Genomic DNA, 27585 nt, shown 5'->3' on the forward strand with positions numbered 1-27585 from the left:
AGAAAAAAAAACAAGAAAATTCCCATGGAATAGTGACATCTCTATTTCAGATGATCTGATGTTCTATTACGATGTACACAACAGCACCGATAGCAAAAGTGACTTTTATTCTCTCGGCAATTTTGCTGCTATTTTATGTAATAGATGTGAATTTTACTACGATCTCCAGCAATATTTTGACTCCGTTGGTCAGACAACAATGTGATTGCGAATCAGGTTACTTCGACCACTGCTTTTTTTCTTCAAGAGTATCTAGAATATATTACTTTTAACAAAAATCGTCCTAAAATGATGTAAAAAATCGTAGAAAAAATATTAAAATATAAAAAAATATAAAAAATAGAAAATTAAAAAGGTTTTTTTTTCGAATTTCACTCACAAACATCGCACTCTTTTATAAAAAATTTTTTCTCTCTTCCGTGGTCTTTCTTTCATTCTTCATTTTCTCCGATAATCTTGTTCATTCATTCCATTTTCCAGTCAGCAGAGAGAATCTTATTTGTCCAACCAACGTAACATGCTCAGGAGATAAACCAGTAAAAGAAGTGGATCTGAACAAAACAACATTCAAAATTCCTCGACAGGAATGGTACAATGAATTATTAGCTGAGCGAGTCGGTACAAAATGGGTTTGTTAATTCATGCAAGCTTATCGACCTATTGAAAAAAGAACGTTGTTTACGTGTACTAAGAATTCTCTAGTGAGAGAAAAACACGATTATTTTTTCAATACAAAATCTTTTGAACGCCCTAGATAAGCAAGAGTAGTTAAGCTAGTACTGTAAACGTGCACCTGTCGTCGAAAGCGTTGTTCAACTGGGTGACCGTGATACACCAGAAAGAAGAAACAGCGGTCGTATGAAATAGTTGAACATGTTCGTCGCTGACATGGAAGATCAGAAGATCAGCAGAACTTCTTTTTTATCGCTTCCACTTCATAAAAGAACTTACCTGAACCTCTTGCTAATGTCAGAATAGTCCAATACACTCCTATTCCAGAAGGAACAACGCTAGACTGCCAACGTCTATAGCTTTGTTGTGTTTCGTGATCAAAAAATTCATGGGGTTTTTTGGTTGATCACAACAAGCCTTCCTATCTACTGATTCACCACGTAAAATTTCCTTTCCAGTTGCTCCACTGCATGATATTTCATCTAAGTTTTTCTGTTAGTTGAAAGGCAACGTATCACGAAATTGATGCCGTTGGGATCTCTCTCCACGAATAGTTAGGAATACGGGTGTATTTTACGACTATCTGCGTGGTCTCGATCTTTTCCCTAGGTCTTTAAGCCTAGAAATTCAGGAAAAAGACGTGAGAAACTGGCTTGGTTGTGCTGGACTACCTTACGATACAACTTATTACGCGATCAGATCTGTAGTGGTCCAAGATTCGCAATAAAACTACGTAATGTAACTCAAATACGTAACAGAAGCTCTCTGTATCTGTACAACCGCAGACATGGTAGCAGCTTGCTATCGTTCCACTCTGTTCACCGTTGAGAACATTGAAGCAATCAAAGTTTATCAAAGTTTGAACCATCTTTTTCCGGAACACTGGAGGAAAGTGGGCGTGACTATGCTCATATTTGTGGATCACACCCCCACCCCTCTTAGATTCGGTTAGAGATGCCAGTATAATCACATTCGTGATACGTTGTCTTTAACTCAACTAGTAAAGGGTAGTCAGAGGATGAATATATCGCTTGTGGCTGCATACGAGTATCCTGAACAACTGAACATCGTGATTTCGTCACGAAACAAATTTGGGTACGTTTTTTTCTCGTTCTGTTTTCTACTCCATCAAAAGCAGCATAGCACGGATCTGAAGTAGTGAGGGAAATCGCTAGAAAAGCTAGAGATGATGTTGTAGGTTGCGGTTCAGAGGTACTTCCGCTCGTCTTTCCCTGATCGTTGTAAAAAAATGACATGAGAGACTCCTTTTTTTCACGATGATTCCGGCTGTAACATGCTATCCTCGTACGCGCGCATCTAGCTGCACAGCGAAAGAAAGCCAGTGAGTTCTCCTCGACTGCCTATCAAAGTGAAACTAATGAATAGGTTGCTGAGGGAACCAGAACGTATGCATAGAAGAGCGTTTTAACGTTCCTCGTAGGAACCAAAGCGGTTCCCATGCCGTTTTTCAGGACGATTAGGGAGTGATGAGCAGAACCACTCTAATCCCGCAATTTACAACCTTATCTCTGGTTTTGCCCGCGAATTCCCTCACCACGTCAAATTTGTGGTATGCTGCCCTGCCTTCTATTCAAACTTTCACTTTCTAACTTTTGCTTTTACTTTTTGCTCACGTTGCCTCAGCGTTCTTCATAGAAGAAGACAGAGAACAATATAGCTGAATATAGATGAAACTCATGCAAGAAACTTCGATTACGCGCTATTTTCCCTGCATTTACGGGCGTTTTCTGTTTAGCCGTCTCCACTGGAAATAGTTGGCTTTCTTCTATTTCCACTAACAGCGTTCTATATAAGAAAGCTAAAGATAGCTAAGGTTTACTAAAATTGGATATCTTCTTTTGCAGTGATATTGTCTATTGCCGTTATTTTGACAAGTATAAACAAGAGCTTGGACAGGCATTCAGAAGTGTTGTATTTCCTGAATTCAATGTGCATTGTTTGCGGCGAAATGGGGCCAAATTCATGTCATTAACAGACACGCCCACCGCAGAGTACGAGTTCCCCGTGCCCATCATCGATCGGACGCAAAATGGTATCTTCTGCCAGTCTCCTCAATTCCGCTTTTTTAGCATAAATAATTGAGCTAGACAACAACAAAAAAGTTCTGTTCAGAGGTGGAACACTTTTTCTCAGTTTGCGTGGCTCCAATCTATGGCAAAGAGCCGAAATGGATTCTACTAGCAGAATTTATCGAGCACTACAAACTGCAGGTAGTGGGAACACTTATGGTCATCATTTAAATTCATGTTGGCGACGTGTAACTGAAAGCCACATGCGGTCGCGCAGATCTATATGAGCTGAATAAAGTATGGTCGTTGCTTATGTTCAGTATAGGTTTAATCTAGAAAGACTTACTGTCACTAAGTTTGGATTCCTCCATATCTAATGCGTGACAGAGAATATTAAGCAGAGTACGAAAATTGCGTTCATTTTGTCGAACACGTTGGACACCGAATGTTAGGTTTCAGTTATTGCGATGCTGAAGTTTTCTTCCTGACCAACTTTTACTTTTTTCTACTTCTTACCATCTTTCCACTAAACTCATCTATAGTGAGAAACAATGGGGTTCCGAAGCAAAATGTTCTGACAAACAATGAGGTTCTGAACCAAAATGAAAACCCATGATTCAAATATCTGGCCGGCAAATGTTACGAATATTGCGCTTACTCGGATGTCCGCATCTTCGCCGCGATGTGTCGTTCATAAACGTATCCGAGCCCATACTGTCTGATTTTCTCCGAAGCGCTAGATCTCAAATAAACTGTATATCAACTCTAAGTGTCCTTAGATTCCTGCGTCCAAAACTTTCTCAGTCGACCAAGAGGTATCTTTTGGTTTGAATCTAGGAGCTTCCTCAGGACAACTTGCACAAGACCATCAAACGGTCCCCTATAACGTAACCAGAGACGCAAAGACGGTTTCTTCTGCGATGAGGGCCGAGCACTTCATAAAAGAGTTGGATATAGCATTGGCTTAGCGCATCTTCGCTGGATATCTCTCTAGCTTCTAAGCATACATCCCAAATACCAAAACATCCTCGAGTGCAATAGGTTGTCCGTACACCCTGATTGAAGTTGAGACTCACATTTGCATGCACAAGTCAGGGCGAAATCGCACTCCATAAGCTGCAGCTAATTTCGACACAAAACTCACCAGAGAACAGAGAAGAGAAGAACTGGGCGGTGGTCGGAAGCGAATGTGACGTCGCAGTCGGCATTAGATTTTCGGATGTCAGACAAAGGGATGTTACTTGTAAGAGCGTAATCGAGCTGAGGCTAGAGAGTCTTATCTTCCGCTTGCTCTCCTCTTCTGGCTTTAAAGAGGTTTTCCCCTCTGGGGTCCCAACGAAGGCACATCTTGACAACGCTAATCTAAACTCCTTCACCAGGTTGTTACAGTCACTACTCACAGCTACGCTGCCTGGTACTTTCTTATCGTCAGCAGTATATGTATACTGTGTATATAGTATACTGATGATCCCTGATGCGTATTTCCTGCAATCCAACAAACGGTGCATGTAGATATCGCATTAGTTAGGACAGAACCGCTTGCCGGAGTTCACTTCATGCCGACCATCGGCACTTCAACGTCACCAGATTGGTTTTTGCCAAAGATGCCGTGTTCTTCTCCGCCTATCAGGGTATGGACTCTGGCGGGATATTGGACGTCACCTTTTTGCAATATATGGGGAACTTTCGTCATATAATAGTTCGGGCTGTACAGCTTGCACGCTCTCAAGGTGTAAACTCAAATGCCTGATTGCGTTTGGTGAAAATAGGACCACCACGTGCAGATAACAATCAAACTTGTGCAAGTGGCCAAACTATGCTGTACTACTCTGTTTTATTGGCCTACACATTGACATTGCCGAGAGATTTCTCCTCCACCTCACGAGTCGATCGGCTGATGGACAACAACAGATGGCTGAAAAAGCAACTCAGCGACTATCCAAAGAGCTCAGCAGATTTGTTGTATGCCGCTTTGTGGGACGCGCGAGGGGAACTTGTTGCCGCTGCGATTAGAGATTTGTGCAAGCACGGATGTTTCAGGTGAGGTCAAAATAAATAATACGCTCCCCAGAAACTTTATTTTCTTGTTCTGTACTGCATAATTTAATTAAGGGTGCAACACATTTTTATGTGTATTCGAAGTACATTGATGAGTACAGTCGAATCCTACTCGATGACTATGTTCGAACTGGAGATGCTGAGGCGATCATTCTACATGATCGCTTTGAAAGAGCAGATGACCGATGGCAAGCAGTCGAATTGCAGGCAATAATTGCGTTTATTTTTCCTCCCTTGCTCTTGCTAACTTCATATTCTTCTGCTGGAATGGCTGCGTCTTGAATTTTCTTGACACAATAGGTCTCCATTAATGACACAGTTTTACTGTTTTACAAGGCAGTGCGTTGATACAACACCCTTTGATCGGCATCCTTTCTTTCGCCAACCCACTTGATTGCAAGAATATTAACGGATTTCGGTCCCGTCGCGACGACTGTCTGCGTCACGACACTAAAACATTAGTTAGTGTCTTATCTATTAAACGCAGCGTACCATGAAATTGATCTAGCACGGGGAACCAAGGGAAAACGCAGAGTTAGGGTTGTAGATGAAGAAAACGACGGCGACTTCGCTCATCTTCCTCTGATCGTAGTAAAAAAAACGGCATGGAAATTGGTGTTCTTTCCTACAGAATCAGTTGCAACGCGCCACGCTTATGTGTGGGCCGCATCCATGAGCGAGCGGTCTGAGATTAATGAGGTTTTTTCACCAACATTCTCAAGTGAAACCAATGAATAGGCCCCTGAGGGACCGGAGCGTGCACAAGAGTGCGCGTTCTAAGATACCTCGTAGGAAATAAAGTTTTCGTGCTGTTTTTTCAAGAGGACTAGAGGGAACGGGGACGGCCACTGCAATCCAAACTCTGCATTTTCCCTGGTGGTTTCCCTGCCACGTCAATTTCGATATGATTTTGTAACGCTGCCTTAAATCAGCCTATTTTCCCTATCAGCTCTCAACACTGTGAACAGCAGTGGAACATGTACAGGTAGACCATGGCAGCTCCTCATTTGTAGCTTGGCCCTACCGTTCTTTATATATAAAAGACAATAATTTGATTCATGTCCAGCTAATTTTGAAACAACTATTATCCGATAATTCTATGGGAACGTTCAGGATTGTCTTCTTCGAGCTCGTCGACATTCACGATGGATCGCGTTAATAGATCTTGACGAGCGACTAGTGCTAACTGGCTTAAGCGGAACAATCTACGATTATTTAAAGTAATTTTCTTTAACTTCTGACTTTAAGAACTGCGAATTTGTGTATAAAGAACTCACAGTTTTGTGAAAACAAAGACTTTATCAGCAAGACATGGTCCAAGCTCGATTATAGAAGTCCTAAAAATCACAGAAATGCTCTACAGAAATATCTCCGATCCGAAAATTGGCGCAATTCGATTCAGACAAAGGTGGATTTTGAGAAATCAGTCATCTCCAGAACGTTATTGTAGTCAGGAGCAGGTGACGATTTTGGTTAACTTCAAAAATCACTTCATTCTATGATAGTGTGGCGTTTTTACAAGGAAAACTGAGAAAAATAGGTTAAGGTTAGCAAATGGATGCCAACACGACGATATCACAACACTTCACATGTGGATCCACTTGATAGCCCTAGCAAATGCATCATAGATCCAGAGAAGGTGGATTATTGAATTCTTTTTCCTTCAGAAATTCCCCTTAGTAACTTTTTAACAAAATGATTAGTTTCTAATTTCTCTAAAACTATCGATTAGCTGTCATTCTCCACTTCACTATGTCGAAGGATTTAAACTAAACTTCGAATAAAAATTACATTCAAAAGGTCTATTTATTGTTTTTGCTTTTTTTGTATTAACAAATTCAATTTCTTTCTTTTTACTTTGAATTTGGTGCATGAAAATTTTGTTAAATGTTAAGAAATGGCTAGGAATCTACTCTAGGAAGAAACAATTTATGGCAACGCTTTTACGATAGTCATTTAGGGATGAAAGGAACTAGAAAATTGAAAAGTCCGAAAATAGCAAAGGTAATAAATGCGTTCCTTTGTCAATATGTCATCGTATCACGACAATCTGTTATAAGTAATTTATGACTAGCAAATAAAGAAATCTCTCGAACTTAACGGAACTCCTCATTTTTGGTCGTTTTTAGTCGTTTTTAGTCGTGCTCCTCACGTGGTCTCTTCCTGCTAATAATGGTTAATTTATTGGTGAAAAATTCTGGTGCATCGTTTTAGAAAGGTCCCATAACGTTACGTTTTAATTGGTGATTCTCTTCCGATGATTATTTGTGCCTACGAATCATGGCGAAAAGCTTCAATTATTAATAAAAGATGAAGATTCAACGAATTCTTAAAGAAAATGTGCTTAACTTCTCTGCGCTTGCTTGCTTACGTCTAACTTTTCGTTATTCGAAGAACTTCTTACGTAGTGATTTTAATTCCTCGAAAAGTTGTTGGATTACCTACTGGAGTGTCAGAAAGTGATATCCTTCTTCTTCAATTCAAGACAAAATATTCTTCAATGAATAAATTTGAATAGTTTCATCACCATCATCATGTAATCACCCTATCTATCACCAATAAGCTTTTCTTATCTGATGGGGAAATTTCCAATTTTTTAAACGAACGGAAGTTGCTTTTAGTCAAGTAAATCCGAGAATGATATGCGTGAAACAATGTTGCTTCCCTTTACACCTTAGGGTTCTATTTATTTATTTTTTGCACATGTCATTTTTCCAGTGATCTCCTTTTCTTCTCCTTCGCCTCATCGGCATCACTCTGTGCATTTCCTATTTGCTTCAAAACCTCAATATCGCAAAGTTGTCAGATGACGGATAGTGCTGGCATTCGGCAAAACAATGATAGTAGTAAGAAGAAGGGCGAGTATAATGCAATAGTGAATTGTTCTAAAATAGCCCTCGCCCACGTGAGACTTTCATCACTCCAGGATCAGATAGATTCCTACTTGTCTTGTTTGAAAAAAAAGTGTAGAAACACTGACTTGATACATCAACTAGGTTCCGTAAGTCACGCATAGGACGCTGGACACGCGTTCAAGAACCTCATAAATCCAATACGATTCCAAATAGAAGTCGAACGCGTTTGCGTATCCCAAGTGGACGTATTAACGCCTTTGTCCTTTTATTAATAATAATAACAATAATATAACTCCTGCAATCCCGTCTTTCCTGGCGCTACCGTACCAGGCTTTCCTCTGAAATCAGGGCATTGTTTTCTGCGTACGGCATGCGTAAACTTTAAAATCCATAGGCAGGCTGCAAGCCTCTAGTCCTACGGTTTTGAGGGAGAACGTTTGTCCTGCCATGGTGGGCAGTGGAGTTTATTTGTTGGAGACGGCTCCAAACCCCCTTTCTTGCACTTCCCAGTCACTTGATTGCCGGCTTTTGGCCGGATCCATATCGGAATTCAAAGATGTTATGAGTTCTTGCTCAGCTGAAACAGGGAGTCCATCCCCTGAATCCAGCCGCGTCTCTGGGCAGACACAAGGTCGCTCTTGGTCCGCGATTAACCCCCTATTTGCCACCCGGGGACGCGCCACGTAGTCTCGCGACTAACCAGCTGTGATCCCTCTAGTGAGGGAGATCCGTGGAAGTAATAACGTTGATAATAAGTATAGAAACCCAAAGAAGTTGATGCTAAAACTAATACAACCTGTTCAGTGATGAAGAGAAAACATGAGAAAATATTCGAGTAACACTTTGATGTGAGAGTTCACAAAACTAGGCGACATGCTATTAAAGAACAAATAAACACAAACGAACAATACTATTTCCTTGCTGGACATGCATTAAATTCTAATTTTTCTGAAATGATATTTTTCAGGTGCTGGTGATGGATGTTCACAGTGTGAGGAAATTCTTTGATGATTATCGGGCGTATAGCCTGGAAATTAATGAGGGTATCATAAGGTAAACTGTTAAGGTGCGCATAGAATTCGGGTTGGTTAATTGGATCCGAATGTTCAGACATTATCGTGATATCATATCCGGTAATTGGGGTGATAAAAATCTGCAAAAAGTGAAGAAGAAGGGAGATTTCTCAATGACTGATTATCCGAAGCAGTTTGAATCAGATTTGCTGGAAAATGTCAACAAACGATTGGAATATGTTTATGGAAGTCCGTTATAGTTTACTGTAATACCTTATTGAATGTTTGCTACACAAATGGGAATAATTAAAATCGATGAATGAACGAATGGTTTTTGTAGAATCATTCGTTGTTTTTTTTTTGTCTTGTTTTTTATTATATGTGCATGAAGTGAATAGATAAAGGTTAGAATAAAGCTAGAAGTCCAAAATAAGGCTGGTAATGTAATAGCATTATTTACAGTACCGCGATATTTAAAAGCCCAAATATTTCGAAGAAAATCCCAAAAGTACAGGTGACTATAAAGGACAAATAAAATGTAAGTGGTAAAGTTAAGCTGGTAAAGTTTAAGTGGAGTCACTGTCAACAAAGTAGAATATGAGAAATTCAAAGACAGTACGATTGGATTAAATGAGAGAGGAGACAAATGGACAATGCTAAATCTTACTTCTAAAAAAAAGTCCCTTGTTCGTTTACTACAGGAACTCTTCATATGAGAAAAAGCAGGTAAGCACTCAGCCTACCTTCCAGAGGCCCAAAACAGCTACCAGTTTTTGGATCTGGCAGCATCCAAGTTCGTGAATCGTGAAGAATCGCATTTCACATTAAAAAAAGCTCAGTGAAGGTGTCGTTGTTCGTTACGATAGAAAAAATGCAAGAAAAAACTGGAATTGTAGCACAGCAGCCGATATGAATACGATAACATGAAACAGTGTCCTTCATTTTAGTAAATTTCGAGGATAAAGAATGTTTTCATGACTTCATTTGCTCTGTCGCTTGAGGTATTGCACAATTCATAGCGGTGCGACCAGTTTCAAAGGTAATAAACCGTTTCGGTGTGTCATAAGCTATGAAAAATTGTGAGTTTGAAAAGAAAAAATCCTTCATGTAAGGAATCAACCTCTTTCTGCATACCTTGCAAGGGTGTACATAGTTTACAATTTCGTGAACAATTTAGATAGAACAGAGCCAGTGAACGGATGGGATACGAAAATAGTAAGAGAAATAAATAAAAAAAAACCTGAGCAATTATCAAGACCAAAGGAGTAGAACCTATAAAATTCAGCAATATATTTCAAAACCATGAAGAACATTTTCAAAATAAAACAAAAGAAAAGTCAAGTATTGAGATGGATGGATTATGTGATGTGACGTGGGATCCTCACTGTCTTGCTTGTAGTTCGAGATTGGGTGTTAGATTTCGATCTCGTGTAACCGTTCAAACTAGCTATGCTTATGGCTAGTTTTAGTGATTCCCCCGTTCTCTATTCCCTGTGCACATTGCTGTTGCTGTTTTGACCATATTTCGGATAACTGCCTTTTTCATGCCATTAGGATGGGCTGACCTTGCCCTTATCAGTATGTTTTTCGAGCTTTCCTTGCGATACCATTTCACACTTGCAATGCCATTGTGTAGTTTTATTTGAGAATTCAAAAAAGACAGCCAACCATCTTCTGGTTGTTCTCGAGTGAGTTTTATGTACTGCGATCATTCATTCAAAATTCTAAAGCATTCGTCCATTTCGGGTTGCGTTGATGTTATAATGAAGCAGTCATCGATATAACGACAGTACATCTGTGGAAGACGTTTTATCACTGGCTGTTTAATTCTGCTCATTAAGCAAACGGCAAGAGCTGACGTAAGCCTTTGGCCCATAGCAAGTCCTATTATTGGAGAGGAATATTTTCCTGACTATTTAAAAATATTGCACTGGAGGCATTCTTTGATCAGGATCATTACGCGTTGTTTGCTTAGACCAAAAGTTTCTATACTGCGGCCCTGTCTATTAAGCATTTCAGATAACGCTTGTAACGCCTGGTCGTTTTGAAAGTTTGTGTACAGAGACGTCACGTCAAATTACTCCACGACACAATTTTGTTCGGATATTTTTATGGCCTTTTTAAGTCTTCAAAGAATTGACAACTGCTTGATAGATGAGAAGACACTTTGGTAGTAGTTGAATCACAATTCTATTTAGAAACCAAGAAATCTGTTAGTCCTCCTATACAACTTATTATTGGCCTTACTTTATTAGTCTCCGCTGATATTGACATTGACAAAACGAAGATCTGATTGTTTTTTCTAAATTTGAAGTCAGCGCAAAGAGGACAATATTGAACCAGGGGATAATAGTCAAAGAGTGTTACGCAAATAACCACTTTGGATATACTGATAGGTTTCAATGCGACAGTTTTTTTTTCTGTCTAACATGGCTACGAAATTAATTTTTTTTTTCAACTCTACCACTTTGTTCTTTAATCTGTTACAGCAATTACGATTTACATTGGTACAGGTCTCAGTGTCCTATCCGACAAATCACTATCGAAGTGTACAGTACTGCAAAAGTGATCTATAGAACTCCTCCGCATACACAGTAATTTCAGAGATCTCTTTAAATTTGAGGACTATTTTCTATGTGGCGTGCACTCCCATTTTTGAAACTTTTCATACACTTGTCGGGAACTTAGCGATTGGTGAAGTCTTCAGGAACTAAAAATGACTGACTTAACCGCTTTTAAAGTTTTTATTGCAGATTCTTTTCTTAGAAATTCTAAAGAATTCTAAGGTGATTCAGACTTAATTATAAACGTGTTAAATGTTGTCATTCTGAACTGAATGACTCTCTAATTAACATCCTTCTCTGTTATAATTTTAATAAATTGTTGAGAAGAACTCTCAAAACATTTATTTGGTGTAATTTCTCATCAACATGTCGACTCGAACAATCGACATTAATCGGTGTGATTATTTAAAAATATGTTCATCATGTTAATTCTACTGTGAAATTTATTCTCGCTTATCCGAACATCGCTTTATTAACAATGTCGTTTTGGAGTTGGCTTTATCATATCATTTGAAATAGAATGCAATAAAAGGAAGAACATCAAAATAGCTCCCAAAAAAAGAGATAATGATTGAATACAAAAAAGTAGAAGAGGAGATGAGGGTGTAGTCTTTTCTCAACACTTGTCGGAAGCTCATCCATTCATTCTTGGTTCGGCGCTGGAATTTCTCACCTTTTTTAAAGACATAACTCCACGAATCTAGGGTGGTACGGATTTAAGGTGGAGTATTCGTAGTAGTTTCGATAGTAGATTGTGGAGAGGGGGGGGGGGATTCCGTCCATTTCTTCCCAATTGCCGTAAAAAACGGCCCGGAAGGTACGGCTTCGGGCGTTCTGGCACACTATTTTCTACAAGGAGTTCGACTGGAGCGCGCCAGCCTTGTTCGGCGCCGCATCTTCCGGGTCGTTTTTTTTTTACGGCAACTAGGAAGAAATGGACGGAATCCCCACCCCCTCCCCTCTCCATAATCGAATACTTCTCCTGAAATCCGTAACACCTCAGATTCGTTGGATGATGCCTTTAACTTGTTGTAGTCAGACTTGTTCCACCCGGATTGAAGAATTTATTCCATTGTAGCAATGCTTCTCGCAGATCCGATTTTTACTTGTACACTATACTAAAATCAATTAGCACGCAAAAAAGGAGAACTTCTCCGGAGACGAGAGAGTAGGCATTTGAATGAGCTACGCATGAAGCTCTTTATGAATTTTCTTCTGTTTTTGCCCATATTGCACCCTTTTTACTAATACTATTCATTTAAAATTTTTGTGAAGCATCGCTACATTAAAGAATTCTATATTTCCCCTACATTCGATGTACAGAAAAATCAACATGTTCAAGTTTTTTTCCAGAAAAAAAATAACAGCTAGAAAAAAAAAGCTTGTCGAGAACCATTCTTGCAGTCGATCATCTCAGAATGAGATTTTTTTCAAATGTCACCTGCTCGTTTAGTTGAAAAAAATAGCAGCATAATAGAAGGTGGTTAAACAGAAAAAAAAGAATGAAAATGCGTGGGCGGAGTTATGCCAATACGTGATTGGTCCATACATAGTTTAGGATGTGAAAATGCGTCTTGTGAAGTATTTTTACGGACTGATAATAATAATGTCAACCAATTCATTGCACATTCCGAACCAACGTACTCTTTCTACCACTATAGAATGGAGGAAAGCTGCTGAATTGCTGTTTGTTTTATAGCGTATGTACATCTGAACAAGCATAACAGCTGGATTCACGAAATTTTTGGAATTTAAACAACGTGTCGCGTAAAATATGGGCAATTTTTTAACGCAATTTTATCACGGCGGTGTATTTTTGTTCTAACAAAAAATTCGCTGATAAGATCTTCCTACTTGATCATTGCTACAGTAATATATTAATGAGGCATCTATTACTTAATTGAGAAGGGTGAACTATATTTATCACTGAACTTCCAGAACTTCAGAAAAAAAAATCTGACTTCTGTTTTTCTTGTATATTTGACTGAAATGCAATTCTAAACAGCAGAAATCAGACATTTTTGTCTTTTTTATTTGCAATTTTTTCTGGAAAAATCTTCTGCTGAATAGTGAACAGATCACTTAAAATACGTAGTGTATTATAATAAGTAGTTAACACTGAGTATCTAGTAATTTTGTAAATTCATCGTCATTTTCAGTAATCGTATATTTTTAGCAACAAAGCTGCCCAATTTTTGAAATCAAATATATTTTTCCTCATTTCTCTCCCATTTTCCTTTCCTTTCCATTTTCCTCACTCGTCCATCCAATGCAATTCATGTATTCGTGACTTTCTATTGTAGCCTTAACAGTTTCGAAAAATATTTATGAGAAAAATAAGAAGAAAAAACTGTTAAATTCCCTTTGATTAATGACATCTTAATTTCAGATGATCTGAACCTAAAGCCCATTAAAGGATGAGCTCAACAACAACGGCTGCGACACTGGCTTTCTTTCTCTCGATATTTTTACTGCTAGTCTATGTCTTTGAAATGGATTTCACTGCCATATCCAGCAATGTTCTATCTGCGGCGGAAAAACAGCGATGCAATTGCGAATTAGGTTGGTCCGAAAAATGCTTTCGTTTTTTTTTTTTTTTTTGAAGGACTGGGATGAGATTGCTTCCTTTACTCTACCTACAATGGTATAGAAAATCTTAGGAAACAGCATTTTAAGTCTTCTAATTGGGTGTTTTTTCAACCTGATTCACAAGCACTCTTTCCCTCTTCCTTATCTCTTCCGTGATCCATTTCCTTCTTTTCTTAGATAATTTTGGTTATTTCTCCAATTTTCCAGTCACTCCAGAGAACCTTATTTGTCCAACCACGGTGATATACGACAAAAATGAACCAGAAGAAGAATTGGATGAGAACAAAACGACTTTCAGGATACCTCGGCAGGAATGGTATAATGAATTGTTGGCTGCGGGAGTCGGTAAAAAAGTGAGTTTTTATTAACGCTTGCAGATCTATCGACTTATATGAAGAACATACAGTCAAAAAACATTCACATGAGCCTATAATTCACTAATGAAGACACAGTCGTTGACGAAATTTTCCACAAAATCTTTGGGACGATCTAGCTGAACAGCACTATCAAATCCACTACTCTACCAACCTTTTAGTCGTAATGAAATCATCTTTGCATTCAAGAGCCTGGTTAGAAGTCGATCATTGAATCTGTGGTCTATATATGAGATGAAAGTTAAAACAACGACATTCTCAACATGATTCATGTACATCTGTAGCACTGTATTTTTAATCAACACATAGTGCATCATTTTTGCTGCACTGCTAAAGATCCCTGAGGAAATTGTTTCTACTGCACCTGAACCAGGGCACTCCCATTTGCAGTACTTTCGCAGACCATTGGATTTGAGAAAAGAAAGCTGAAAAAGAACAGCAGAACATATGTGTACGTTCTCTCGTTCTCAGCAATTGTCCGCCAGAACAGAACTTGCTTCAGGCTCCTGATAGTATCGGAATAATACAATCCTACTATGAGAGGAAACACGCTGCTCTGGTCTATACCTTATAGTACCTTATAGTAGTAGTGTATCGATAAATTCATGGGTTTTCGGTTGATTGCAACAAGACCAATAAATAAGTTTTTCAAGGTTTTTCATTTCGTGGTATTTTATTCAAGATTTTCAGTTCGAAAAAAAAAATGAAGAACTATGATTTCTTATGCCATTCAGGCATAGGTAACGCAGCACGAAATAAAGTTGGGATCTCGTCGCGAATAGATTAAATAAGGATATAGTTTACGACTATAAGGGTGCATACACTCAATTCCGTCTAAAACAAATTCAAGACGAACGCGTGAGAAACAGCCATGGTTGCTTCGGTTTTCCCTACAATGCAATCAGATACAAGATAGAACCTCAAACAACTCCGTCGTTATTCAAGTTTCGCAATCGAACTGTGTTATGTAACTCAACTAAGCAGCAGAAGCCCTCGAACCTGGGCAGACGCGCGACATATAGCCATCGTTCATTTGGGTTGTCTATTTTCTTTGAGAAAAATGCGACGCTTGGAGATAAAACACGATTTTTGGGCGACTCTGATAAAAGTTAGGCCATTCTAGAATTTTTTTAGCCAAAAGTATATAAGAGCGATGCGCCTGTGTAACACCGGATTGGAAACGAATCGACGTCATCTCCAACTGATTTTCTTCCACGATTGGAAACGATCCCATACAGTACGTCAAACGACCTTTAAAGTCAACTGTGCGTTTGGCCAGGGAACCAGTACCCACGCTCACGTCAACAACTTGTTCGGCCGCTTTGACGAAGCAGACGGCTCCTTCGTCGAATTGCCACATGTGCGACATCTCTGCCCATACAGGCGACGATTTCCACAGGTTCTTGGAGTGGTTCTCGCACGCCAAGTCACGAACAATGGCTGCGCATCTTGCCACTGTTGTTAGGCGCAGCATCAGCGCAGGTTCACCTACACGCAAATAGACGGTCCACGTTGAAGTTTGCAGCAGCTCTTCGAGTTGACCGCCGCACTTCCAGAAAAGCGACCGAGACCTGCTGCCGTCCATATATTCCACGACAACAATGCGCGGCCGCCCGTCTTTGCGGCCTCCGGCCACTCGCTGCTATTTTGAAGCCCTGGGTTGGAAAACGTTCTGAGTAATCCCTTTGGTCTCAATCCTCTCTCAACCAACTACGTAATGTAACTGCAATATGCAGCAGAAGCTTTCCAATATGTATACGGTGGCAGCTTGCCATAACTCTACAATACTGTGGGATGAACAATGAAAACCAGACGCTGAATGACGGTGCGGCACCGTCGACCGTTCAGTACTTCCTCATAGTTAAAGACTTCTATAAAATCTACAGATAGATTCTACTCGTTGATATCTATTCAAATAGGTACACCGTGTGAAACAAATCTAGGAAACGTGCAGAATAATGCTTGAAAACACCAAAATCACGCCTATTTAAACTATTTAGGGATAATTACAACAGTTTTCGAAGAAGAAATTTATTTTTAGTTGCCAAGCAATACTATATTTTGTTATTTTTAAAAACAAGAATGAGTTTATACCAAATTAAATATTTTGTTCTAATTACTTCAAAAATATTAGTCAGAGCTTCAAAAATGGGTTTTTTGGGCTTTTCCTAAATCCCAACAACTTTAAACAGAAAATAAATAAAATATAGAAAAAATATGCCCTTAGATCAGTATTTAAAACTACTCGCATTTTTATAAGAGATGCACTTCTTGTCTGTTCGCTGTGATACAATCCTTCAAAGTCCACAAGCGGCCAAACACCTTGATCACCTTGATCACCTTGATCACATTGACTCCCGTTGATCTTCGAATTGGTCGAGCGGGCGCCAGTAATTCTTCTATTTGTCCCAATCGCGTCCAGACCAGAGTCGTACAGTGGTTCCTCCTTTCGGTGGGACACGAAGGGCATCATAATTCTCTTTGAAGTACTTCGTGAAGAAATCTGCCCATCGGTAACGGTTGTCGTTAAAGCGCATCACGTTTCCGGCCCAACTTATTTTACTTTCCTTGGCAAACGCGGGAGACTCTAGTTCCATGATTTTTTGGGAGAACTTTGCGTTGTCACGAAGTGGACATGTTTTGTTGGAGGCGACTCCAAACCGCCTTCCTTGCACCTCCAAGTCACTTGATTGCAGGCATTTGGCCGGACCGACGTGCGGAATACAAGGATGTTATGAGTCAGTTCTGGCTCAGCTGAAATAGGTAGTCCATCCTCTGAATCCACCCGCGTCTCTGGGCAGGCACAAGGTCGCTTTTGGTCCGCGATTAGCCCCCTACCCGCCACCCGGAGACGCGCCACGTAGCCTCGCAACTAACCGGCTGTGATCCCTCTAGTGAGAATGAATGAGACGAATGAAGAGTGAGTCCAAACCAAATTAAATCTTTTACTTGAATTATTTCAAAAATATTAGTCTGAGCTTCGAAATGGGGTTTTTTGGGCTTTTGCTGAATTCCAACAACATTAAACTAGAAACATGATTTAAAAAATGATGCATGAAACAATAATGATGAAAACAACGATAAAATATAAAACAACAATGATAAACAATTAGATATATCCTCAGTATAGTGTTTAAATGTTTAAACTTCCTGCATTTTTATAAGGAATGAGTTCCTCTGGTTTGCTGGTATCATGCGGCGAGATGTAATCTTTTAAAGTCGACAAATTGCCACGCACACCAGAAATAGTCGTTTGTTGTCAACATTTAGCATATATTGATCTTGAAGAGCTCAGAAACCCAAGTTTTATCATGTTATTTTTGTAGCAGGTAAAATATACTACTTTTTACATTTATCGAACTCCTTATACGCTCATATCCTTAAGGCTAGGAGCATCAAAATAGGTAAGTTCCAGTTTCTCCACCTTTCTTGTCGCAGTGCCTGATTTCGCACTGATTTTTTATTTTCGGTTTTTGTGTGGCTATTAATACGCTAGTAAGTAAAATCTCCTTCAGCCTTCGATTTCGCACCAACAAGTGAGTTTTCACTGTGTTACACTAGCTTTCACATTGTTACACCATGTTTGATTTCTTATTGATTTTCTAAAGTCCGGTCTTTTTTCGCACTTCTGCAAAGACTAAGCATGTTGAGCTGTGCAACAGTATGAGGACGCATTGTTTGTATGTTATCACAACTGTTATCAAACTCATAGAACAATATCAAGATGACTGTAAGATGATGACGTTTATTAAATGTAAGTTAAGTGTATCTAAATAGAAATTTACATAATCTAAATAAATATCGGTAAAGGGAACAGGAACAATTAAAACACTGGAATCACTGCTCAAGATTGTCAGTTTTGAAATCATTTTCCGTCGTTCGTTCGCTCGACGAATCGTTTGACGCCATTCTAGGATATTTCCACACCGCTTGATAACTCTTCGTAAATGTCTCCTATGCCAGCTACGTATTTCTTACAAGTCTCCGATGTTAGGTTTTTCCAATATTGAAGTATAGAACACTTCAATTCGCGTATTGTACGAATATCGTGACATCTAAATACAAGAGAACCTAATAACGCGTTATTTAGAAAGTTAGAAAAATCGAACGAAATTAAATAAAGTATGGATAATAAAAAAAATGTGGTGGCACTCACTTATTATAAGCCTTTATATTACCAGTTACTAATTCAATAGGGTTCAAATCTGAAGTCTCAGCAGGCCAGTCCAGTAGCTGTACACTCCTTTCTCAAAAATTTCGGCAAATGTAGGAACTAGTATGAGCGGGAGCATTATCTTGTACAAGACAAGAAACCGTTAAGTAGAAGAAAATATAAAATACTCAAAATTTTATTTTGTTTCATTCTAATACTTCGGTGATTGACTGGTAGGGAAGATAAAGTCGCTGTATTATACGGCAGTGATACTCGTTATTCGTTCGTGTTATAAATGGAGAAACTGCAATTTGCGTTGCTCCCCTGCATAAGATCCCTTCCCACATGTGAAATTTGCCAGGGTGTTTTTTGCGATTGCGAAGTTTTGAGTACCATGAGTTTAGCAAAGCAATATTGTGCGGAGCAGTCAGCTAAAATATTATCAAGGCCTGTTGAAGCCAAACAAGGAATTGTTGGAAATCACTTACTTTGTACATTCATCTTTAAATTTGCAGTCATTAAGTGCTAGCATTCTTGGCCAAATAATACGCGAATGACCTTATTGCACTCCCTCAACAACAAGCAACATGCATACACATCACTGGTAGAGAAGTGAGTGCGTGCAACCTATGGGTTAGTTCTTCAGGAAGAAATACGGCTTCTTTTGTGGTTCTCCACCACTTGTTTGGAACCCTGTTTACATTGGCTCCTTTATGAAATTCCTGACGTTTAGTTCGTTGGCTTTACTGTTCCAAATTGGGGCTAAATGAAAGGCACATCCTTCTACGTGTGCCCCAGGGAACGCTTCCTTAGCAGCCCGCGTATAGCTGCCTGAAAACGTTGATATTGGATGCCTTTGCCTTCTGCCTTTCAAAAACCAAGATTAATCAAAATCCTCTGTCTTGTCCAATGAACTAACGTAGCCACGTTCTTGTGCCGGGTGATCGCATGCATGATCGGCACCTGAAAGTTGAATTTCTACTACAATTTAATAGCAAATTATACCGTAAATTATAGTACCTCTGTTTCTGAGCAGCACGATGCACGAATTGTACAAAGGTGTCCTTTATCCATCTACTTTAGGAGAGTCAATTTATAAACTCCACCTCTCTCCAACCAATGTGAGGAGGCCATTTTGAGCAGGATGTGCAGGATGAGCAATCTGTGCAGGGTCAGCAAGATGCGCATGATGTATGTGTAAATCCTGCTCATCCTGTTTTCTATTCTCTGCACTCACCATCATGATTTCATCTGAATAGTAGATGTGTATGTCGGGTGTCTGGACATGCAAGAACGCAGCTCTACTCGGCAAGAGGAGAAAATCATCTGGCACATATTCCATGGAGATTTTTCTGATCTGGGCGACGCTTCTCTGAAGCAAATATTCAAACGTGCCATTTAACAAAAACAAAGTAATCTTACCTTGAAAATTCCTTCCTCTTCTTCTCATAACCGCCGGCGCTGAATTTTTGAAGACCTTTCTCTTTTTTCTCCTACGCTGAAATGAATTCGAGTACACGAATTAAGTATTCAATTCCAGAAAACACCTACTGCGCCGCGGCTGGTTCAGGAATGAGCGCGCCGTGTCCGAGTGGTGTCTTTTTTAAGCAAGTTCAATGCGCCATCTCATCCTTACGCAACTTCTGACAGCTCTTAAAGAAAACAAATGATGAAGTTTGTGCAACCAGGGTGATGAAGCAAAGAATTGAGTTCTTCGTGAGCCACTCGTTTGGCTTTATCTTCATGTCGCTCGATGGGCACACAGTTGTGTTCCAGAGTACATGGGTCACTCCGCAAAATGTTGTCCTTCACTTGAAATTATACATATCATTCGCTTTGTGGGTGCAGGTGGAGTATATCTACTCACCGGAACCGTTGTGAATTTTCCGGTCCGGTTCCTGCATCCTAAACATGTGTGTAAGATCGTACCTTCCTGCTTCAATTCTTTATGGTTATGGAAGCTGTAGCACCTTTTCGTTGAACCTAGCATGTTGTATGAAGTAACAGGGTGTTTTCCACACTGACTCACATCAATTTCGCCAATAGAGAAGATGAATCTTTCCGGCGGTTCCATCTTTTTATCCGGTAGTTACGTCTCCATATTATTCCTTTCTTGTTCTATAACTTGTAGACTTCTATGCGAAATAGGATTGCTTAAACTGTGTTCATTCCGCAATAAACATAATAAGGACTGGTCAGTTTTCATTTATCTAAGTCTTTAGTTGTAATCATTTAAATTCTGTGAAGACGTAGTCGGAGACTACCTTGTATAACTGCCAATTTTCGACATGAAATTGCTGTGCGTATAGTTGCTGCAGTTGAAAGCTGAACATCATTTTGTTGAATGACATCGTGACAAACACGTATTTATGCATTGCGACTTTATGTGGAACGGTGAGGGCGTGAAATATGTGAAATAATGGGATATGTAAAGATATATGCATGTTATTCTTTTTCTTGCAACACATTTTTGAGATGAATTTTATTTGTATGAAGTTCTTTAAATATGGTAAATATAAGTCACGCGTATCACTCTTATTAATCATCAAATCTTTGACTCTTTGATACTCTATGACATGCGTCTGATGACATATCTTTTAATTGGATAGAAGGATCTACTTCCTCTCCCTAATTTCCGGTAATATGCGCTTAGTTTACCATGTTCGCACGTCAGAACTTGCTGCGTCAATTCGTTTTTCAAGCCTCCCCTTTCCAAATTGCAGTGTCCACCGCTTCGTCGCGCTGCGAATGTCACGCGTGGCGTTGGCTACAGAGCGGTAGGGGGCGGGGTCTAAGTGATCTTAGCCGGTCGTGGATGATGCGTTAGCGGCGGCCAGCCAATTTCGCGGGTACCTCTTATCTTGCACCCCACCTTTGACTGCTGCAGTAATAAATCTTATAGATTTTCCTTGACGGCATGGAGGTAGAATAATATGTTGGTAATCCATAGTGTATGAATGATAAGTATTGATATTTGACCTACATATACATCTACGTATATGTGACCTTTCGCCTAAAGCGTAAGATAAAGGACGTGCAGCCTCATAAATACTTAAAAGGCGCAATGCAGTTTTAGTTAACAACTGATATTACCTAAATGCAGTGTGCGTTGGTTAGGCGAATGGTATTCGCCATTTGTAGTATAATCGCAGTCTTATTCGCCTTGCCATTGGCATGACACAGTGTTCTCGTAATAAGTTGCATTGTTGAGAAAACCGAAGAGACCTAAGTTTTAACCTGCTTTCTTGAAATACAGGAGGGAACTAAGTGTGATGACGCTTATATTCCAAAACTACACCTCTACTCCCATCTATTCACTCAGAGATCCCAATATCGTCAAATTCCTGATACATTGCCTTTAACTCAACTAGTAAAGGGTGGTCCGAAGATGAACATATCGCTTGTGGCTGCATACGAGTATCCTGAACAGCTGAACATCATGATATCATCACAGAGCAGATTTGGGTACGTGCTTTTGTTAAATGAAGTTTTATTTTCTACTTTATTGATTTAAATACTTATGTTGCCTCAGTGTCCCTGATGAGATTAGGAAGAAAAATTGGATGCAATAATACCTTTTCTTGCAATCCTCGCCAGGTAACTGCGAGGATTGAACAAGATCTTGACTACGCGCGCTTTTATTGCATCTACGAACACTTACTCGCCCAGTCGCCCAGAGTGGAAAAAGTTGACCGTCTCTTGCCTTGACTATTAACATGCACGTGCATTCTAGAGAAAATGATTTAGAAAAGATGACTATGATTTACATTATATATTTCCTTGCAGTGATGTTGTCTATTGCCGTTATTTTGACAAATCTAAAAAAGAACTTGGCCAAGCATTCAAAAGTGTTGTATTCCCTGAATACAATGTGCATTGTTTGCGACGAAATGGTGCTGCATTTATGTCGCTATCGGATACGCCAACGAAAGAGTACGAGTTTCCTGTGCACATCATCGATCGGACGCGAAACGGTATCTTCCACTTCTACCAGTCTTCTTAATTCCCGTTGCTCTCTTTTCACAAATTTTTGAGGTAAACAGAAACAAAAAATGATATTCAGAGCCGGAACACTTTTTCTCAGTTTGCGTTGCTCCAATCTATGGCAGCGAATCGAAATGGATTCTGTTAGCAGAACTTATTGAGCACTACAAATTGCAGGTAGCACACCATTTGTTCTAGAGATTTGCGATGACCTGCATTTCGGCTACGAACTGAAAATCAAATCACGATACAAAATATTCGTTACGAGGATGTAAACTTGGGGAAATCTACTTTCTGCCGATATTCCCGTCGTACCAATACTACCAATACTACCTTACCAGTACTAGTGATACTGTCCAGAAAATATTGATGTTAATGATGATCACAGTGCTTGTTTTCGGACAATTCGACGTAGATAACGCTTCAATCATGACGAAGAATACGAAAGCGTACGCCAAAAACTGGAGCTCATTTCATTCCCTTTTTCCTTCACTACTTCCCATCCGTCATTGATGGAGTTCATGCCGCGCTGACTATCGCTGTTTTTCTCAACGTTGAAAATGTGTTTGATCCTATACGTGTAGTTAGGACAAATGTGTTAAACCGAACCGAGGGTTACACACATTTGATTGGAGCAAGACAGAGGTAGGAGCTTAAGGCTGGGAACAGACGGCCTTTAAAAAAACGAAAAACATCTGCACAGTTGTTGAGTTCAGAGCACATTTTCCTGGGGCAGGAGAGGTAACACAATATGAGTAGGCTTTTGGAAACACCGTTGGAAATACGTTGTTTCAGATGAATGCAGCCCGCAATTGTGTGTATCACAACGACTGTTGTCCGTAGATCCTTCATATGTCGTCGTTTACGCCAAACATGACAGCTATACGATCCCTAAAATTGAAAGAGGGTCTATGCCAACGTTGTTCTAAGTTAAGAGGTTGAACTGCCACTGAGCTCAGTTCTCCATACCGACTGCATGACAGAGGCTTGAGAGATTATGTATCAAGTGTTTGGAGTTCAATATACAACTTTCAGAGATGGAGTTTATGGGGTCTCTCCCGACCGAGTTTAATTTCACCTTCACTCAGTTGTTTCTGGTGAAAACTACCTAAAGCAACAAACAGTGAGGTTGATGCCTTTCTTAAAAGGGACTCTCAAAAATGTGGGCTTTACTATTAAGTTCTCATTCTCGATTAAGTTCTCATCTGTTGCAGCCTTTGTCCTCCTCACAACACTCAGCAGGGATGGTGTAACGGATTCGACAGAACTCTTTTCGCATAACATCTAAAGGTCGCGTGCCCCGGACGCGACAAGGTTCAGCAGCTCTCCTCCATCTCGGTCGCTTTACGCTTCGACCGCTCCTGCCTCAATAAAACGAGCGATTATATTCCATTCCATCAACATGTCTTCTCGCAAGCGGTAACAAGAACGGACTCGAGAAGCGGATGCAACCGATTACGAACAACAGCGCCACTTTCGAGCAATACCGTCTGCCAAAAGGGAGGAGGAGGAGCTGCTACCAGCAGGAGGTAACCGGCGTCCCTGAGGCTGTCTGGGGGAGTGGAGCACACGATCCCGCGCCCATACTTTGCTCATACGTAAGGGGATTTATACTTGCCGGACCCGTAGTGAGTGGTTGGTTACAGACATTAAATTGATGTGTACGTCCCATTCCTCATGGGACCCACACATGAATGAGTCTCTGGAACTGGACCCAGATGCTAGCATCCAGGGGGCGTCGCAGATGGCTGAGGATTCTGCTGATAACTGCTCAATCCGTCGAACCATTATATTATTGACCTGTTCCACACCGATAGATTCTGTTCTCGATTTGCTTCTTCTCAAGACGTAATCGGTCGTTCGATTTTGACGTTCAATTGTCGTAGTAAGGCACGAACTAGAGCATCAGCCACAGCATCTTAGATGTTAGGGCAATGCAAACGGCACTGCCAATCTGACGGTAAATTCAAAAAAAAACATAATATCAAAGCATCAATCAAATCTTCATTCATCGAAATATTTTCACCACAAGCATCGGTGACATTCCTCCATCGAACGCGAAGAGACTGATTACCATATTCGAAGAACTGGGATTCCTGGGACTCAAAATAGTTGTGCAGTTATGGACGTCATCGTCATTTTTGAACTGTTTCTTCTTTAGAAAGCGCCGGATCGAGCGAACTAGGTGAAAATTAATTGGAGTCATATCAGGAAAATATGGAGGGTGAGGCAGGGCTTCCCATCCAAATTCTTCGATTCTCTGCTGTGTGATTTTCCCAACATGGGGCTTAGCATTGCCATGCAAAAGCTTCACCGAAGTCATGTCCGCACCCTGGCGTGCCATTGCTTTGTACATTCCTTTTAAATAAAATAAACAACAGCCAAAAAATTCAAATGTTGAAGTGGATAGTAAACAAATATGCGAGCAAAAAAATGTACACGGCATCACTCGTTTCTGATGGGAATTGATACACATCAGTAGTTTCTTTTGCACCACCCTAACACTTCCCTACCATGAGAAGAGCCGTAGAGGATTACGCTCGATGGCACTCAGCCTCGGCGATTAGTAGAATTTTGGAACTTCTTCACTTTCAGAATTCTTCACGTTAAGCCAAAATGAATGAGAGCACCTCAAAATTTCCATTTTCTTGTTCTGCACTGTATCATTTTGTTAAGGGTGCTACACATTTTTATGTGTATTCCAAATACATTGATGAGTATAGTAGAATCCTGCTCGATGACTATGTACGAACTGGAGATGCTGAGGCGATCATTTTACATGATCGTTTTGAAAGACCAGATAGCTATTGGCAAGCAGTAGAATTACAGGCACGTGTTGATTTCGTTTTTTTTTCATCCCAACATCCTCCTCCAGAATGGCCAAGTTTTGAGTTGTTCTACCATCGCGAGAGCTACCATTATCCAGCATTTTAGTCCTATCGTTTAGGAATGTCTTCTTCGAGCTCGTCGACATTCACACTGGGTAGCGTTTATAGACTTGGATGAGCGACTGGTGCTCACTGATTTAAACGGAACAATCTACGATTACTTGAAGTACTTTTTTAAATTCTTGACTTCTAATACTACGAAATTATCAATTAAAAACCAAAGTTTATAAAACAAAGTAACCATAAACACATGATCCAAATTTCCTTATAGAAGTACATTAGAAGTCCCCAAATAAATGCCAAAATTCTGCTTTATAGAAATATCTCCGATCCAGCAATCGGCGCAGTTATGTTCAGGCAGAGGTGGATTTTGGAGAACCAGTCTTCTCCAGAACGATATAGCGGTCAGAAACAGGTAGATGATTCAGGCAACTTTGAAAATAACTCCATTATAGGATTGTGTGGCATTTTTACAGCGAAAACTCAGAGGAAATTAAGTTAAGATCAGCGAATGGACGCGAACACGACTATATTATAACACTTTACATGTGGGTCCACCACACCACATTGCAAAATACATAATCGATCCGGCGAAGGTAAACTATTGCATTCCAATCTTCCAAAAATTCTTCCGAATGTCATCCTCCCATTAATTCATTGGTTTCTACCTTCTCTGATTTCTAAAACTTGCGATTAATCCTACGATCGTAGACCCAGCATGCGGTTAGGTACCTCGTAGAGAAGTTCGGTGCCACAAGTGCGTTTCACGTTTTTTCTGGATGTCTAGGGTGAATTGGCGTGATTCTGCTCACCCTCTTGAACAACACCTCAAGCCTTACTCGGCTCAGAGAGATTCCAACAGCCTGAATTTCAAGGTCTCTCTCAGGGTCTGTTTTATGTCTAATTTCTCCTTCTTTAAGAAACTTCCTAAATATTAAGTACATTATATATATATATATACAGGTGACAGGATAACAAAAACCTGAAATCTGCTCATCTCCGCGATTCCTTAAAGCAGCATACCACGAATGAGACGTTCTGGGGGAATCCACGGCCAAACCTAGAAATGGAGTTGTAGATTGCGGGATCAGAAGTGATTCTGCTTACCTCTCCCTAATCGTCCTAAAAAAACGGAAAGGGAACCGCCTTAGTTCCTACGAGGGACGTTAGAACGCCCCTTTCAGAAACCTATTCATAGATTTCACTTGAATAGGCAGTCGGGGAGAACTCGCTGGCTTTCGATCGCTGTGCAGCTGGATGCGGCGTGTGTGCTACTGTGAAGCGTTGCAGCTGAAATCGTCGTGAGAAACAGTGTCTTTCACGCCATTTTTTTTACTACGATTAGGATGACATGAGCATGGCCACCCCCTGATCCTGCAATATACAACCACGTATAGAGTTTGCCCATCGGATATCCATGCCACGTCGGATTCGTGGGTGATGCCTTTAACTTTTAACGTTTCTAAACTAAAAAGTACGGATAAACAACAGAACCTCTTATTTTTTTCAGGTTCTTGTGATGATTGTTCACTATGTGAGCAAATTCCTCGGCGATTATCGTACGTATCAATTGGAGCCCAATGAGGGCGTAGTAAGGTAAGTTGTTAGGGTGTCCTTAGGCCTTTGCTTAATTAATCCGAATATTCAGACATTACCGTGACATCGTTGCTGGGAATTGGGGGAAAACATGGCTGAAGAGCGTGGAAAAGATGGGGAATTTCTCACTGACGGATTATCCAGACCAATTTGAATCAGATTTGCTGGAAAATGTCAAGAGACGATTGGAATATGTATACGATGGTCCATAGTACAACCAGAACTGTGGAATGTGCTAAAATAGCGGAACGTTTGCAAATGTGGGGCTTTTTTCCGTTTCATATACCTTGACGGCGTCCATGACTAAAAGAGGAAACTATTCTTAATCAACACATCACGATCTATACCTTAAATTGTCTTTTATCATAAATTTCAGAAATTTTTCTCATATTTTGAATCTTGCTGCTAGCTGTGTTGATTTTACAGAGGAGTCTCTCCCTGTTGTATCCTAGGGAACAACATCTGCACAGAAACACGATTTTCATCTACGTGGCATTGAAACACAACCTATGTAGCATAAGTCACGCTGAAAATCGCGCTCTAACGTAAACACCTAAACAAATGAAGTGTAGAACATCATTAGTGTTTTGGATAAATCTCACTCGTATTCTTGTATCGTAAATGTAGTTTAATAATCGGTAGAGCTCTAGAAGAACCATGAAAAGTCCATTTTTCTGGAAAGACGCGAGAAGTTTCTTATTTTCGACGGTTTACCTTCGTATGAAAGTTAGAAAATTGAGCCTAGGAGAGGAGATAGGATCTCAATTATCGATTATTGTGCAAACATAGAGCAATTTTCTATGTATTCT

At 40.0% G+C, this 27585-nt stretch overlaps 4 protein-coding genes across 8 annotated transcripts; 2 read left to right on the top strand and 2 right to left on the bottom strand.

The window, feature by feature from the left end:
- Nucleotides 1-1690: 1690 nt before the first annotated feature.
- Nucleotides 1691-8888, top strand: RB195_003520 (uncharacterized protein; the record flags this gene model as incomplete). Its single annotated transcript, XM_064201206.1, has 9 exons — nucleotides 1691-1767; nucleotides 2538-2725; nucleotides 2806-2903; nucleotides 4815-4967; nucleotides 5874-5980; nucleotides 6124-6220; nucleotides 6307-6399; nucleotides 8583-8668; nucleotides 8726-8888. 9 exons carry the CDS (start codon nucleotides 1691-1693, stop codon nucleotides 8886-8888), a joined length of 1062 nt encoding a protein of 353 aa, XP_064057087.1.
- A 4721-nt stretch (nucleotides 8889-13609) lies between these two features.
- RB195_003521 (uncharacterized protein) lies at nucleotides 13610-26988 on the top strand (the record flags this gene model as incomplete). Of its 4 annotated transcripts, XM_064201209.1 has the most annotated exons (11): nucleotides 13685-13754; nucleotides 13989-14134; nucleotides 21685-21773; nucleotides 22095-22282; nucleotides 22372-22469; nucleotides 24969-25121; nucleotides 25240-25346; nucleotides 25499-25595; nucleotides 25684-25776; nucleotides 26691-26776; nucleotides 26829-26988. In XM_064201209.1, the coding sequence occupies 11 exons, from the start codon at nucleotides 13685-13687 to the stop codon at nucleotides 26986-26988; spliced, it is 1287 nt and encodes a 428-aa protein (XP_064057089.1). The 4 variants fall into 4 exon arrangements, with proteins under 4 accessions (XP_064057088.1, XP_064057089.1, XP_064057093.1 ...); XM_064201208.1 differs by lacking the exons at nucleotides 13685-13754; nucleotides 13989-14134 and adding an exon at nucleotides 21406-21432; XM_064201210.1 differs by lacking the exons at nucleotides 13685-13754; nucleotides 13989-14134 and having other exon boundaries at nucleotides 21697-21773.
- Nucleotides 15198-15740, bottom strand: RB195_003522 (uncharacterized protein; the record flags this gene model as incomplete). The annotated part of the gene is made up of 1 exon (XM_064201211.1): nucleotides 15198-15740. One exon carries the CDS (start codon nucleotides 15738-15740, stop codon nucleotides 15198-15200), a length of 543 nt encoding a protein of 180 aa, XP_064057090.1.
- RB195_003523 (uncharacterized protein) lies at nucleotides 19006-20212 on the bottom strand (the record flags this gene model as incomplete). Of its 2 annotated transcripts, XM_064201213.1 has the most annotated exons (8): nucleotides 19006-19139; nucleotides 19228-19271; nucleotides 19329-19372; nucleotides 19426-19535; nucleotides 19604-19680; nucleotides 19731-19801; nucleotides 20034-20119; nucleotides 20176-20212. In XM_064201213.1, 8 exons carry the CDS (start codon nucleotides 20210-20212, stop codon nucleotides 19006-19008), a joined length of 603 nt encoding a protein of 200 aa, XP_064057091.1. The 2 variants fall into 2 exon arrangements, with proteins under 2 accessions (XP_064057091.1, XP_064057092.1); XM_064201212.1 differs by lacking the exons at nucleotides 19329-19372; nucleotides 19604-19680; nucleotides 19731-19801; nucleotides 20034-20119; nucleotides 20176-20212 and having other exon boundaries at nucleotides 19415-19551.
- Nucleotides 26989-27585: the final 597 nt, after the last annotated feature.

This window comes from Necator americanus, chromosome IV (genome assembly GCF_031761385.1).
Source record: "Necator americanus strain Aroian chromosome IV, whole genome shotgun sequence".
NCBI classification, from domain to species: domain Eukaryota; kingdom Metazoa; phylum Nematoda; class Chromadorea; order Rhabditida; family Ancylostomatidae; genus Necator; species Necator americanus.